The following is a 16,343-nucleotide window of genomic DNA, read 5'->3' on the forward strand; positions in this document are numbered from 1 at the left end:
AGTTGCATTGTGATGAACACTTTTCTGGCCATCCCAGGCTGTTTTTTTGAGGGGCTTTCTGCATGTTTGGCTTTCATGCAAGGCTATCTTTTTTGTTTGTTTTTGAGATGGAGTCTTGCTCTGTTGCCCAGGCTGGAGTGCAGTGGTGCAATCTCAGATCACTGCAACCTTTGCCTCCTGGGTTCCAGCAATTCTTGTGCCTCATTCTCCTGAGCAGCTGGGATTACAAGCACCTGCCACTAAGCCCAGCTAATTTTTGTATTTTTATTAGAGATGGGGTTTCACCCCATCAGGTTGGTTGGTTAGGCTGGTCTTGAACTCCTGACCTCAGGTGATCTGCCTGCCTCAGCATCCCAAAATGCTGGGATTACAGGCATGAGTCACCATGCCTGGCCATGTGAGGACGTCTTTAAGGTGGTGCTCAGTCCCCAAGAGAAACCAACCATCTCAGCACAGGGCTGCGAACATAGGAGGTGCTCAGTGAAAGGAATCCCATTTACTTTTTGCTTGTTGAAACAGATAATGTAGCAGTAATGTCAATGATTTACTTGAGAAGATGAAGCTAAGGATCAGCCATTCTACTAGAACAAGATTACTATCCAGGCTTTCCCCAGTCCCAGGTCGGGTGGGGGAGTGGGAAACCCAGTCAGATAAGGATTCAAAGAGAGAGATCCAAGATGGCTGATGATTAGCAGCTCGGGCACGTACCTCCCAGTGAAAGCGCAAAGAACAAGAGGACGCCACACTTTCAGACGAATATTAGTTACTCACGGACCAGGAGATTCCCAGTGGAGGAGCTCCATGGGTCGCCAGGGCGACTCTTGTGGCCGGCGTGGCGGTTTTGCTGGTGCCTTAGCACAGCAGTTCTAGGTGCAGAGTCCGGAGATTCCCGGGCAGAAAAGCACCATCCATCTTAACACCGCTGTTTTGGCCGGTGCAGTGGATTGCTCAGATTTCGGCGCTGGGAATCAACAAGTTGGACGTCTGCTCAGAGACCTAGTTAGAAAGTCGGTAATTATAAAGACGACAGACGGACAAATATATAATGAAGGGAAGAAACCAGCGTAAAAAGGCAGAGAATACTCAAAATCAGAATGCCTCTCCCTCTACAGGGGATTGCAATTCCTCATCAGTAACGGAACAAGGCTTAATAGATTACACGTGTGTTCCAATAACAGAAGCAGGTTTCAAAACGTGGGTGATAAGAAACTTCTGTGAATTAAAAGAACTTGTTCTAACCCAATGCAAAGAAACTAAGAACCTTGAAAAAAGGTTTGACGAAATGTTAACGAGAATGGACAATTTAGAGAAGAATATAAGTGAATTGATGGAGCTGAAAAACACAACACGAGAACTTCGCGAAGCATGCACAAGTTTAAACAGTCGAATTGATCAAGCAGAAGGAAGGATATCAGAAGTCGAGGACCAGCTCAGTGAAATGAAACAAGAAGACAAGAATGCAGAAAAAAGGATGAAAAGGAATGAGCAAAGTCTCCAGGAAATATGGGACTATGTGAAAAGACCTAATTTACGTTTGATAGGTGTACCTGAATGTGATGAAGAGAATGAATCCAAGTTGGAAAATACTCTTCAGGATATCATTCAGGAAAATTTTCCCAACCTGGCAAGGCAGGGTAATATTCAACTCCAGGTAATACAGAGAACACCACAAAGATATTCTTCAAGAAGACCAACCCCAAGGCACATAATCGCCAGATTTATTAGGGTTGAAATGAAGGAGAAAATACTAAGGGCAGCCAGAGAGAAAGGTCAGGTTACCCATAAAGGGAAACCTATCAGACTTACAGCAGATCTCTCAGCAGAAACCCTACAAGCCAGAAAAGAGTGGGGACCAATATTTAACATCCTTAAAGAAAAGAACTTTCAACCCAGAATTTCCTATCCAGCCAAACTAAGCTTTATGAGCGAAGGACAAATTAAATCTTTCGCGAACAAACAAGTACTTAGAGAGTTTACCACCACCAGGCCTGCTTTACAAGAGCTTCTGAAAGAAGCACTATACATATAAAGGAACAACCAATATCAGCCTTTCCAAAAATATATCAAAAAGCAAAGAACTTTAACACAATAAAAAATTTACATCAACTAATGGGCAAAACAGCCAGCTAGCATCAAACGCGGGTATTAAACTTATATATATTTTAATTGGATAAAAAGTCAAAACCCATCGGTATGCTGCATCCGGGCCCATCTTACATGCAACAATACACAAAGACTCAGAGAGAAGGAGGAAGATTTACCAATCAAACAGAGAGTAAAAATAAACTAATAAACAAAAAGCAGGAGATGCAATTCTCGCCTCTGATAAAGTAGACTTTAAAGCAACAAAGATCAAAAGAGGCCAGGAATGACATTACATAATGGCAAAAGGATCAATGCAACAAGAAGAGCTAACGATTCTATAGATCAACGAGATAGAAAATTAACAAGGATATTCAGAACTTGAACTCAGACCTGGAACAAGTAAACTTAATAAACATTTATAGAACTCTCCACTTCAAATACACAAAACATACATTACCACCTCACACCTATTCCAAAGGTGACTATATAATTGGAAGTAAATCACTCCTCAGTAATTGCATAGCATTTCATAGGTTTAAATTAAATATTGGTTGGATGTTTGTTTGTTATCTTCTTCCCTTATTCCTTCCTGACTACATCATTAAGTATAATTATCAGCATAAAAGAGGTTTTCAATACCCATTACTAAATTGCATTCTAGCCTGGGCAAGAAAGCAATATTCCCATTCTCTCTCCCTCTTTCTTTTCTTTCTCCCTCCTCCCCATTCTCCCTCTCTCTTTCTCTTCCTTTTTCCTCCTTCCTATTCTCTCTCTCTTTCTCTTTAAAAAAAAAAAAAAAGGATTCAATTCAGTGATGAATTTAGAGGCTATGAAAACATGGTGGCACACGGATGACAAGGATTCTATAAAGTGAAGAATGGGTCTCATTTTTTCTACTTTTCTATCCCTAGTCAGCAGGGTGGCTAAAGGAGGGAGGTGGGAGGGGGCAGTAATGGAGATGTCATCATAACATACAGCATTGACTGTGTCTCTCTTCCATGCCAGACAGTTAGCACACAATTCCCTTTATAACTCTATGAAGTAGGTATTAGCTTTATTTTACAGATGAGGAAATAGTCTCAGAAAGGATAAATTACTTGCCAAAGGTTATACAAGCTATTAAGTAGCAGAGCCAGGATTTGAACCTAGGCCCGTCTGGCCATAAGACTTACGTGCTTTCTGTGCTACCTACCATCCTGTCTCTTCTATGTCAGTGATAGCAGCCCAGGCCTCAGAGAAACAGATGTTGCTTAAGAATACTAGCTCATCATAAGTGGACAGGGCATTCCGTGGCTCATTCTTTTGCTCATCAATTCATTCTACACACACATATATTTATAGCCAGAAAGCAGAGAGAGATGTGCAAGTCAGGAAGGTGGGGTGGAAAGGGCCGTGTGTGTAGGGTGGAGGGCAAGGGGACATGACAAGTTTGAGGCTACAGAAAATAGAGAAAAAAGGAGCTATCATGAGCTCAAATGCAGGAGGGGGGCTGATGCTTTGTGTCTGCTCCTGGATGTAGTACTGAATGGGTCTCTGGGTGGTTGCAGAAGAAAGTCTTTGAAGCAACACTAAGAGGAAAGCTTCAACCCAGTGGTGGCACTCAGGATAAAACAGCACATTACATCTACACCTACACACACACACACACACACACACACACACACACAGCATAAATATGGAGACAGGTATTTTTAAACAAGTACTCCAGAATATGTATGATAACACAAGGAGCTGACTTATAAATTGGAAGGCTATACCTTGATTCTTGTGGTGTTTCTAGTGCTTGTCACATGACTATATCCCCTTTTCTTTTTTCTTTCTTTTCCTTCCTTCCTTCCTTTCTGTCTTTCTTTCTTTTTTTTTCTTTTTCTTTTTTTTTTGTAAGACCGAGTCTCGCTCTGTCCTCCAGGCTAGAGTGCAGTGGTGTGATCGGGGCTCACTGCAACCTCTGCCTCCCAGGTTCAAGTGATTCTCACACCGCAGCCTCCTGAGTAGCTGGGATTACCAGCACCTGCCACCACACCCAGGTAATTTTTTATTTTATTAGAGATGGGGTTTCACCATGTTGGCCAGGCTGATCTTGAACTCCTGTCCTCAAGTGATCCGCCCGCCTTGGCTTCCCAAAGTGCTGGGATTACAGAGGTGAGCCACTGCGCCTGACCTATAACCTCTTTCTGAAAGAGCCAACACTGACTTGGATGTAAAAAGTGGGAAGTCCGTTGAAAAGAGAAGAGAAAAGAATAGGAAAAAGCAGTCTCAGTTTATAGTCACAATTTAGTTGTGTGTGTGTATTAAGACTTTAAGGATTATATAAAATGATGTAATGACACAGAAGGAAGTACTATGAGATGTTTGTCCACATACATTTTCCTTATTTTTCTTTGAGTGGTGAGCACAAATAATAACAGATCGTAATAATACAAGCCTGACTCACATAGCCACTTAATCCCAGAGGGAATGTGACCCAGAGCAGGGAGGGGCAGAGCTCAGGAATGCGTTGCCATGACACATCGATTCCAGGACTCCTCAGGCTTCACCTGTACCTGAGTTATGGAGAAAATATGTTTGAGTGCTGCAGAGGCTTATTTTTCACTGCTCCATAGTCAGAAGGGTGGCAGCTGGGGTGATCATACTATTCCTAAGGGCACCTGATGTCCACAGGCTTGGAAATCCAGAGAGCTGATGAGGTTTAGGGAGGTTCTTCTCCCTCCCATACCAAGTGTATGCAATACCACCACCCTCCAGAATTCAAAGTGGGAGAATTGGAGGCAATGATACTGATCATACCCTCTGTGAGGAATAAACTGATGACTATAATCAGCATGAGTGCTAAGGAACAATGGAAGCTTTATAAAGACAAACCTTCCCTGCAAATTAATTACTACACATCTCAGAATTACCTAGTGATTTTTAAAATCCTTTTAAAATGTTGATTGAAGGGTGCCATGAAAGTGTCAAATGTAATTATTATGTAGCTTTTTGTTTCATATCGTGTGGGACACAAATACTCTAAAGGAAAAATAGTTCTTGACCAGGTATGTGGTCCTTCAACTGACAAACAACTGCTTCAGGAAGAGCTTTGGCAGTCTCTTCTGTACTAATTCCAAATACCAAATTTCTAAAGCTTTGACATTTTTGTCATGCTTAGGAAAACCTAGGCTGGTAATGTAGGCATTCTCCTCAAATCTTCAACCTTTTCTCATATTTCTTCTTACATTTGGAAAGGAGATGCCACCTTCAACCTTTTCTCATATTTCCTCTTATATTTGGAAGGCAAGAGCCATACTAGTGAAAACAGACCTAGTGTCTTTTAAAGTCACTCTAAAATACTGTGGTTCTCAATTGTTTCCCCACTTCAATCTAGCATTTTTTTTTCTTTGAGACAGAATCTCGCTTTGTCACCCAGGCTGGAGTGAAGTGGCATGATCTTGGGTCACTGCAACCTTCACCTTCTGGGTTCAAGTAATCCTCCTGCCCCAGCCTCCCCAGTAGCTGGGACTACAGGCGAGTGCCAGTGCACCCGGCTAACTTTTGTAATTTTAGTAGAGACAGGTTTTCGCTTTATTGACCAGACTGGTGTTGAACTCCTGACCTCAGGTGATCCACCTGCCTCAGCCTCACAAAGTGCTGGGATTACAGGAGTGAGCCACCGTGCTCGGCCCAATCTAAACTTTTAATGCATGCAGCTCACTCGGATCAGTAACAGTGGCTTATGGTGGCAGTAATACAGAGCTGGGTGGCAGAAGGAAAGAATCAATCTGAAGGGTGGGAATTCTGCGTTGGATTCTCCCCTTAATTATCATAAGCTCTCCAAACAGAATAAAAATTTACAACCTTTTTGGCAATCTTTACTTCATTACCTACCTGGAAGAATTTATGTCCTTTCAGTGGAGTTTAAGTCCATTAATGTCAATTAGTTGTTTTAGGTGCCGCAAAATGATATTATGTTCTTGGGGACGTTTATCCTTTACAACATCCTTTTAATGCTTGTTTGTGTGTTTTGATGTGAAAGCCTTACAGATGGAGGCTACGGTGATTGGGAGAGATATGGGGTCCCTGGCTACTGAATGAGACTTGGGAGGCAGACGGCTTGTTTTTGTGGCGATAAAGAGTAAAATCTCAAGTTGCGGTCGATTTTAATGCAAATAGGGCTAGAGAGGCCCACGGCAGACCTAGTTTGGGGTGAGCACCCGGATTTGTGAGCTAGTGTTGCTTCAGCATCTCACTGTGTGTGTGTGTGTGTGTGTGTGTGTGTGTGCACGCGCGCGCGAGTGTATGTAGGTTGGTTCCACCCTTCGCTGTCCCATTGGCACTACCCTTCACCTCCGTCTCTGCGTAACTATATTAATAGAAGGCAACACTTCACATACTGACGCTCAGACCCCAAAGAGAGGCTGGCAGTGGCTTGGCAGGTGGGCATGCAGCAGGGAGATGGGTGGAGGAGTGGGCGGAGGGATCGTCGAGTGGCGTTTGGCATAGCCAATGGCAGTTCGGGATACGGGAGGCCGGGGCGGAGGCGCCGAGGCCGATCGGCCAATGGAGGGTGAGCAACTACTGGAGCGACCTGGTGACGTGAGGAGCGTTCCATTCGGCCAGCGGTGGGCGGTAGCCACAGCTGGTTTAGGGCCCCGACCACTGGGGCCCCTTGTCAGGACCAGACAGCCTCTTGGCCCAGGGAGGAGAAGTCGCTGTCACCTTTGGCGGCCGACGCGATCCCCTGGGACGGTCCGTTTTCTGCCATCAGCTGCCGGCCGAGTTGGGTCTCCGAGGTTCAGGTAACGAGGGGTGGGGGCGGGGGTCTCTCGGGCTCGGCTGCTGGGTGGGCTGCCTCCCCATCCGCGGCGCCTGCACGCGGGGACGTCGGCACCGCCCTTCTCAACTCGGCAGCCGCCGAGCCCCTGGCCGGGGGTGACTACACGTGGCGGGGCGTGTGTGAGTGTGTACGAGCGTGTGGCTGCGTGTGCGTGTGGATGTGGCGCGCGTCCCAGCCTGCCTGGGGCGGTGGTCCGCGGCGTGGCGGAGGCAGGGCGGGCCTCGCGAGGCGGCGCCCGCGGCCCGGCCCCGGACTCTGGCCTCCGGCCTCCGGCTGGGGAGCCGGTCGCTGCTTCCCGACAGATTTTGATCTTTGTTCTTCCAGGCCAGCTCCCCTTTCCTGGTCTTCCTTCTCCCGCTGAGCCGGTTTATCGGGAGGAGATTGTCTTCCAGGTTAGTTTTACACAAAGGACGCGTTTTTCTGCACCTCTGGGCCCCCTCCCCTTCCCGGAGCCTTCTACCTTCTTGTTTTCCTGCTCCGCTCCTAGGCTGTTTTTGGACCTTTGCCTTCTCCAGCCCGGGAATGATCTCGAGTTGGCTGTTTCTCCCTCCGTCCGTCGGGCTGCAGGCTTCCGCCTCAGTCCAGCCAGCGTGGGGCATGTGGTGTCAGTAAATAGAGGCCACAGCACCACACCTGAGCGGAGGAGAAGGGTGGCAGGGGCTGAGAAAGGCTGGGCCTGGGAATTCAGGATGCTGAGTAGAGATGGTACTTAGGACATGTCCCAGAAAGCGCCCTTGTGACTTTTCTTAGCTGCTGCCATTCTCCACCCCCCCAACCAGCCATCAGCAGTCACCAACCGTTCCAGAATCTCTCCTGCTTAAGTCAGCCTTTCACCTATAGGTCTCCGATGTGGTTTCATTAAGATTCCCACAAATGTTAGGCTAGACCAGCCAGATTGTTTCATTTCCCGGACTCAGGAAGTTGCAAGGGGTTTGTTGAAGGGAAATCTGTTTTGTGTAAACACAATGCACGTAGGTGCACAGAGCGTCCAGAACCTCCTGGCCCCGCCGGAGGGTGACTTGTTCCCTGCTGTGATTCATATTCGAGTGGCTAATTGAAGAAAGAAGGTGAAGTGGAGGAAGGGAGGGAGGCTTTATGAGGACAGAAACTCTACTATTATTTTTAGAGTCCTTTTAATGATGTTGAAAGAACATTATGGCATAGTGGGACATGCCCTTGACTGGATCAGCATAGCTGCTGTGTGACCCTGGATAAGTTATTTCTTCTCTCTGGCCTCAGTTTACTCATTTACAAAACAAAGTATTAATAATTGGCACGATCACCTATAGAATCCTCTCTAATTCCAAGGTTCTGTGATGATCAGATAGATCATCAGCATTAGATTGGAAGCATAGAGGCTTATTTAAGAATAAATACTAGCCCCTTCCCTTTTTTGAGAACCTTTAATCATTTCTTCTTTTAGAGGACAAACACGAATTGGAAACAAACTTTTCCCACTTCCTCATCCCCACCCCTTCAGTCAGTTTTCAACTTTCTGCCTCTGGGAAAGGAGGGTTGAACCGTATTTTCTTATTCTTGCCTCATTTTTTTTTCTTTTTATGCTTTTTCTTAGGGGTAGCAATTGGACTTTTGATGATGTTTGACCCAGCGGCAGCAATAGCAGGCAACGTGATTTCAAAGCTGGGCTCAGCCTCTGTTTCTTCTCTCGCGTAATCACAAAACGCATTTTGGAGCAGGAATTCCAATCATGTCTGTGATGGTGGTGAGAAAGAAGGTGACACGGAAATGGGAGAAACTCCCAGGCAGAAACACCTTTTGCTGTGATGGCCGCGTCATGATGGCCCGGCAAAAGGGCATTTTCTACCTGACCCTTTTCCTCATCCTGGGAACATGTACACTCTTCTTCGCCTTTGAGTGAGTTTCGGTTGAGTAGAGTTGACTGATTATGGTTACTTTGGGTCCAGGGGAAGAACCTGCTTTCTGGGGAGTTTGGGGCTGGTCCTTGGATGAGTTTACTGTCCTCTTGAGCAATGTCTGTAGATGATGCCAGCTGAATTCATTGCTTCGTGGTCATCGCAGAGTATATGCTTTATAAAAAGACCAATATTTTTGATACCAATTTTATAGTACTGATTTGGGGCTACCCTTGACAGACTTGAGAAATAAGGAAGTTTGTCTTAATTACTCATCTCTCCCTTTTAGTGGTCCCCTTAGGAGCTGAATGACAGATTGCCTCCCCCGCACACAGACCTAAGGCCACCTCTCGTTGTTACATCACTCAGCAATCCTCACCTATTTTGTTATTCTGGGTCCTGTTTCCTTAAGGCTCGGCTCTCAGCTAATTACAGTGGAAAGCCAACTGAATTGGGAACCTACGGATTGGTTCCAGCCTCAGCTGGACCACCTGCTGGTTGTGTTTGTGGCACATATGTGCTTATTTGAAGTGAGTTGCTCTTTCTTTCCCTCAAAAACACTCAGCGTAAACAACTCTATATTCTGTGTATGCCTGATACCAGCCTTGGAGTGATTTTTTTCTGTGGTGTAATACCTATTACTCGAGCCACTGTTTGAAGTCTGTGTAGGTCATGTCTCTAGGGGAGGTGGCCAGTGGATTCTAGGGCACTGTGGCGTGTCTCCTGGGTGTGCTGAGAATGCTCTACACTCTAGGGATGGGAGCATTGCTAATTGTTTTGGGATTACTGTGAGGAGGCCCTTGAGAGCCAATAGGTGTGTGTGTAGACTGTGAGCCATACCTGAAGTGAGCCTGATATGGTGTGTGTACATGAGTAACCTGGAAATGGAGCTCTCATGCTGGGGTGTGGCCATGGGAGGTAGGAGGGGGCGCCTTGGCCAGGCTTAGTCAGGAATTAAAATGAGCTCTGGTCCCTTGGGGCTCATTTTTGTCCTTCTGTGAGGGCTTCAGGCTTTCCTGGTGCACCCAGAGTGATTTTCAGGCTGCTTTGCCAGACGTTTGGATGGTTGCAGCTGGCTTGAGTAACAGCAGGGGGAGGAGGGGGACCCAGTTTATAAAGGGGCTGGGAAAGTAAGGTCAGAGGAACTCTTTGTTAAAGGTCCTTTCGCTGTTGCTGCTACTGCTGATGCTGACTTTGTCAAGTATTTGGCTAAGTCAGGCAGGTTGCTGAAGGTTCTTATTTGCTTTCCAGTTTGAGTTTCCTGACTGAGAGTGTGTGTGTGTGCATGTGTGCACTCACGTGCTTGTGTGTGGCACCAGTGAGCATGTGTGGTCAGCCAGGCATAAGCCCCTAGCATTAAAAATCGTTTTTCCTTCTCCTCACCCTTCTCTCCAAGTTTTCCTTGCCTCGTTCCTGCCCTTCTTCTTCTTGGAAGTGCAAAGCTGACCTCTGTTCTTCATCATTTGTCCTCTCTTTTGCTCTTTTTGTCCCCATCCCGTGGTTAAATTTTTATTATTGCAACCATTCCAAACAGAGATGAGCCTTGTTCCCAGGCTTTGAGTTAGTTGGTAGTTCTGGGCCCAGGAGACCTCTGGTTTGACTGGCCAGGGGTACTTGAAATTTGGAGCTATTGCCATTTGTCCCTTTTTGTATCTGGGAGGCAACAGAAGAATCTGATTGGAATCTGTTCCACTGAGTCTCCTGTAGGCCTCTGAAGAATACCGCTGGTGGGATGAAGCTTGTAATTAGCCAAGTTACCTTTGACAGAGGCAGGTTGAGTTTTCCACCATGATGACTTTTTCCCCCCAGGTTATTTCTTGCATTTTGAAGGGCGGGGTTGTTAGTAAAACTTCCTTGAGTTCCAGCTGTCTGTGTGAAAGACTAAGTATTTTTGAAGATAGGGCTGGAGGAGGGAGTAGTGGGAAGAAGAAGGAGAAGAAAGTGAATGTGATAGCAGAGGAGTGGAGCGGGGAGGTGTAAATATGACCGAAGAGGAGAGGACCCTGCTGATGAATACTTTGTACTGAGAATGGTGGAGTTTGTGTTTGTGAATGTGTGTGCTTGTGTATGTGTATGTGTCTGTCATATAGAGACACATAGACACTTTAGGTGGTGGCTGCCTGGTGCCTAGCCAGTGACAGGTTGTATAAGGTACGCCAGCATGCCTCTGAGAAATGAAGTCTCTTTCTGGTTGGCCTTCTTCTTTGGTATCTATAATTTCCTGTCCGCCACATAGTAGGGGCAGGGTTTGGGGAGCAGAATGTGGGCTCCTTTGTTAGTATTAGAACTTAGTGCAGTGGCTCATGCCTGTAATCCCAGCACTTGGGGAGGCTAGGCAGATCACTTGAGGTCAGGAGTTTGAGATCAGCCTGCCCAACATGATGAAACCCTGTCTCTACTAAAGATACAAAAATTAGCCTGGTGTGGATGTTGTGTGCCTGTAGTCCATGCTACTTGCAAGGCTGAGGCAGGAGAATCCCTTGAACCTTGGAGGTGGAAGTTGCAGTGAGCTGAGATCACAGCGTGGGTGACAAAGTGAGACTCTGTTTCAAAAAAAAGAACTTAGTGAGGGGCCTCAGGAAATCAACTGATCTAGGCCCTTGCCTTCAGGCAGGTGAAGGTGTCTGAATAGACAAATGGTGATCTGTTTTCATTCTTATATTGCCCAGAAGTAGAGACTCCACATCCTCTGGCTGCTGTATTTTTGCCTTGTGGGAAGATAGTCCAAATCTTGAGGCACATCTGGATCTGCATTTTAGTAGCAGGGTCCTGCTTGGAGCAGGTGCTTGGGAACAAGTGTGAGTTGATTTATAGCTGCCTGCAGCACAGCTCTGGGCCAGCCAGATGGCTTGAGAAGCTTGGTCAGGCATGTGGGTGCCCCTTAATGAAAAACGCACAGTGTTAGCCGTGCTGGCGGATGTCCTTTTATTTTTGGATTATGCCTTTACATATCTTCTAGAAGACTTTCAAAGGAGCGACATGTGATTTTCAGTGGACAGACAGTAGATTGAATACATAAAACAAAAAAAGGTTGTCCATCCTGGGGACAGTTAGCTCTGTATTGTTAGTGTTTTTTTTTTTTGTTGTTTGTTTGTTTGTTTTTTTTGAGACAGAGTCTGACTCCATCACCCAGGCTACAGTGCAGTGATATGATCTCTGCTCATGCAACCTCTGCCTCCTGGGTTCAAGTGATTCTCCTGCCTCAGCCTCCCTAGTAGCTAGGATTGCAGACACCTGCCAAGTACAAATAATTTTTGTATTTTCAGCAGAGACAGGATTTCACCATGTTGGCCAGAGTTGTCTCAAACTCCTCACCTCAAGTGATCCACCTGCCTCAGCTCCCCAAGTGCTGGGATTACAGGCATGAGCCACCATGCCCAGCCTGTAAGAAGTGTTTCTGAAGAGTCTGGGGGGGCCTCTCTCAGGGCCGCTGTCACAGAGTAGAAATTTGGCCAAATATTCACTAAGCCTCTTGCAACTACAAGAACCTGAAATTCTGTATAACTCTATGTCTGTCTGGAAGATTCAAATAGGAGATTATAGATTACCAGTAGGTAGCTATATTTAATATACTTGTATTCATGGTAAACGTATTTTAATTTAAAAGCAGAGTGAAATGGTATAATGCTTAAAGGATTTTCTAATTAATTCGTAGGGTGAGGTATTTAGGAAATGTGAGCGTGTATTGCCAGTTTCAGCTTTGAGCACATGAACAATTTTCAGTTCTTTCTGCTCAAGCTCTGTCCAGCTTGTGTGATGAACACATAGCTGCTAGCTATGCCTGGAGTGTCAGGACACTCTAGCAGAATGACACTGACAACCTAGGAGCTATCCAGCTACTGAAAGGCTATTGTGGTATTCAGTCAAATTCAACTTCCTGATAAAGTGTGATCCTGGAGAAAGGAATAAGTGCACTGTCTCCTGGAATTGACGTCCAGCGTTCTCTTTTAGCTTTCTGACCAGGCCACTAGTGGGGTCAGGGTCCGTAGACTTTTCCTGTGGCAAGAATGACTGGGTGATTCTTGACTCCTGAAGCAGAAGCAGTTTGCTACTATAATCAGTGCTTATGCTCTCACTGTGTCCTCTGTATATAAAGGAGATCTTATCAAGGCACTGTTAGACCAGATTCTGTCAGACTGGTCCTCATTGGAGCTTTTGATGTATGTATTGGCAGAAGAGTCATTGAATTGGATGAACTGAAAACAGCTTTGTAACCCTGCTTGGTAATCAATAGTCCCACTTTTCTAGCCTATCCAAATGCTACCCCTCTTTCAGATTCTTTCTTGAGTCTTTCTTCATGAAACCTTTCCAGTAACTTCTGCACTCATTGGGCTAATTGTACACACCACTCATTCAACAAATAATCATCTGACATTTCTTATATTTTGGAGCTCTATGGTGATTATATTTCTCACTGTTGTCCCCTGCAGCTAGTCTCTTTCAAGGTCAGAGACTATGTCCTATGACTGTGTAGCCCCTGCAGTGCTGTCTACCATGCCTTATGTAGAGTAGATGGCCAATAAGTGTTGCTGAATTAAAACATTCTGGATGTTACTTAAAATTTCACAATCCTGACCCACAGAATCATAGGATGGTAAAGCTGGAAAGGGCTTTGGAGACTATCTCCATCCTTGTGTGGGTGAGGAAACCAGGCCCACAGAAGTGAGGTTCCTTCATCAAGATGAGTCGGCCAGCCAATGTCTCTATACTGTTTCAAGGCTTTTTCTTCTAATTTCTGCCTTTCATCTCATTATTCATTGTTACTCTTTGGCTATGGAGTCCTGAAGACACTCAAACGCACATGCTTTAGTAAAGCATACATAGTACCAAATACTAGACCAGCATATTCAGGATTCTTGGGAGCTAGTGTGTGTGTTACCCAATGGCGTCTAGGCTCTTTGGGTCTCTCAAGCTCATGCTCCTAGAAAATGAAGGCATCTTTGCAGAGAACTGATGATGTTATGGCATGGCATTTGTGGTAGCCTTGCAGGAACAGGGAAGCCCATTAGGAGCTTTGTGAGTTAATGAGGGATCATCACTGCTGTAGCCACTCATGGTCCCTGCTGCCAAGATGAGGATGTCTTAGAGAAAAATCGAGCAATGTATGCTCCATACATTGTTACCTTGTGAGTTATCCTGATGAAAGGGAAAGTGTGGGCTGGGCACAGTGGCTCACATCCATAACCCCAACACCTTGGGAGGCCGAGGCAGGTGGATTACTTGAGGTTAAGAGTTCGAGACCAGCCTGGCCAACATGGTGAAACCCTGTGTCTACTAAAAATACAAAAAATTAGCTGGCATGGTGGTGGGCGCCTGTAATCCCAGCTACTTGGGAGGCTGAGGCAGGAGAATCACTTGAACCAGGGAGGCGGAGGTTGCAGTGAGCTGAGATCGTGCCATTGCTTTCTAGCCTTTGCAACTATAGCAAAACTCCATCACAAAAAAAAAGAAAGAAAGAAAATAAACGAAATGAAATGAAAGGGGCAGCGTGTCCTGGCAGACAGATGGAATAGGAAAAGCAGACCTGATAATATGAACTTACTAGGTTTGAGGAGACGTAAGACTATGTAGACCAAAGCCAAACTTTGACATGCCAGAATGTTAGTGCCCACAGTGACAAGGTCCAGGTTCCTGAAAAGCATCTTTAGGTGAGATTGGGAAGAGGAAAAAGTGACTATATTGTGCTCTCTAACCAAGAGTGCATTCTCTGGAGAATGACTCTATGGAGGTCAGTCTTGGCTTTATCTAGCTTTGGATTCTGTCTGTGACTTGGCTAATCAAATGAGTTTAGAAAGGCATAGTTGTCTCTTTGATATCAGTCTGTTACAGTACTTAGCTAAACTTAACTTCTCGATAAAGTATGTTCCTTGAGGAAGAATTGGGTTGTGTCTCCTGAACAGTTTGCTTTCCTTTAATAATTCTTTTTTTTCCTCTTTTTTTTTGAGATAGAGTCTCCCTCTGTTGCCCAGGCTGGAGTGCAGTGGCGTGATCTTGGCTCACTGCAACCTCTGTCTCCTGGGCTCATACAGTCCTTCCACCTCAGCCTCCCAAGTATCTAGGACTACAGGCGTGAGCCATTATGCCTGACTAGTTTTTGTATTTTTGTAGAGACAGGATCTCGCTATGTTGCCCAGGCTGATCTTGAACTCCTGAGCTCAAGTGGCCTTGGCCTCCCAAAGTGCTGGGATTACAGGTGTGAGTCACCATGCCTGGCTCCCTTAATAATCCTTTATGGTTCTATCATTCAGAATTTCTCTACATTTTCAGCCTCTATTACCTTTTGTGGTAATGAGTTTCACATTGTCAGTCTCCACTGAATGCCTCTCCCATCTATTGAGAATGAGTCTTAATTAAATATAGTGATCCTCTGTTTTGGGAAAAGCAAGCCCAAAGAACAGGGATGTTCCTCAACATGCTGACATCAGCTGAGATGTTATTAGGGGAAAGAAGAGACTCCTAAATCTCTCCTCAGAGATGCTGGAGCTTGTATTGTGCTTAAGAACAAAGGAGATACCTTATGCTACTTGCAGTAGCAAGAAGCTAGCTAATTCAGGGTAATTAATTGGCGGGATGCTTCTGGAATGGAGTGGAGAAGACAGGGGCCTTTTGATGGTGGTTAGATAAAGTCAGTTAATGGAAAGCCTGGGAATACTGACCTGTGGAGTTTGGAGCATAATATAATAGGCAGCAGTGAATGGTTCTAAGTTCTCAAGCAGGGATATATTGTAATTGAAATTGGAACTTTGTTATCATAACTGAAATTTGGAAACTACTGAGCAGGTTTGCCTGGATAGAGATTTTGATCTTCCTCTCTGAGAGGATGGCTTCTCACTTCAGAGTTGAAAATGTCCCTGTTTGGTTAATTTTCTTTATTGCTACTGGAGCAAAAGAGCATTGTACATTTTTCTCTGACCTTCACATAGAAGTAAATCTGGAGGCTGATTGTAAACTATGTTTTTAGTGTTAAGGGAAGCTTTCCCTCTCAGCAGACTCTGAGGGTCATCAGAAGAATCTTGGAACAGTCTTATGGGTGGTTCTATATGTTTATTGTGTTCTGGAGGTAGTGTCTTAGTCTGTTCTGGCTGCTGTAAGAAACTACCACTGACTGGGTGGCTTATAAACAACAGAAATGTATGTCTCACAGTTCTGGAGGCTGGCAAGTACAAGATCAAGACGCCTGCAGGTTTGGTGACTGATGAAGGCCTGCTTTCTGGTTCATAGATGGCTGTCTTCTCTCTGTGTATTCACATGGCCAAAGGAGCCAGGGAGCTTGCCAGGGTTTCTTTTATAAGAATGCTAATCCCATTCATGAGGGTGGAGCCTTAGGTGACCTAATCACTCACCAAAGACCCCAGTTCCAAAATCCATCACACTGGATGTTAAGATTTCAACATATGAATTTTGCAGGGATACAGACATTCAGCCAGTAGCAGGTAGGTAGTAAGAGGACAGATGGCCATCCATATCAAGGAGGTATTATAGCAAAGGCTTATTTATCTCATGTGTGACCAAAGAGTACCATGGGGCTTTGATCCTTGGGCCTTCGTCCTTAAAGCCACACTTACCAGCTG

General features: G+C 45.3%; 1 protein-coding gene across 1 annotated transcript in view; it reads left to right on the top strand.

The window, feature by feature from the left end:
• The first annotated feature begins 6,671 nt into the window (after positions 1 to 6,671).
• Positions 6,672 to 16,343, top strand: part of ZDHHC9 (zinc finger DHHC-type palmitoyltransferase 9) — a 41,541-nt gene continuing 31,869 nt past the window's right edge. Inside the window, exons 1-3 of the mRNA XM_064361249.1 lie at positions 6,672 to 6,860; positions 7,223 to 7,290; positions 8,472 to 8,773. Of these exons, the coding sequence (XP_064217319.1) occupies positions 8,607 to 8,773 (167 nt within the window). The 5' untranslated portion in view covers positions 6,672 to 6,860; positions 7,223 to 7,290; positions 8,472 to 8,606. The remainder of the gene's footprint in view (positions 6,861 to 7,222; positions 7,291 to 8,471; positions 8,774 to 16,343) is intronic.

This window comes from Aotus nancymaae, unplaced genomic scaffold (assembly GCF_030222135.1).
Source record: "Aotus nancymaae isolate 86718 unplaced genomic scaffold, 86718_ANA_hifiasm-v0.15.2.pri h1tg000004l, whole genome shotgun sequence".
NCBI classification, from domain to species: Eukaryota; Metazoa; Chordata; class Mammalia; order Primates; family Aotidae; genus Aotus; species Aotus nancymaae.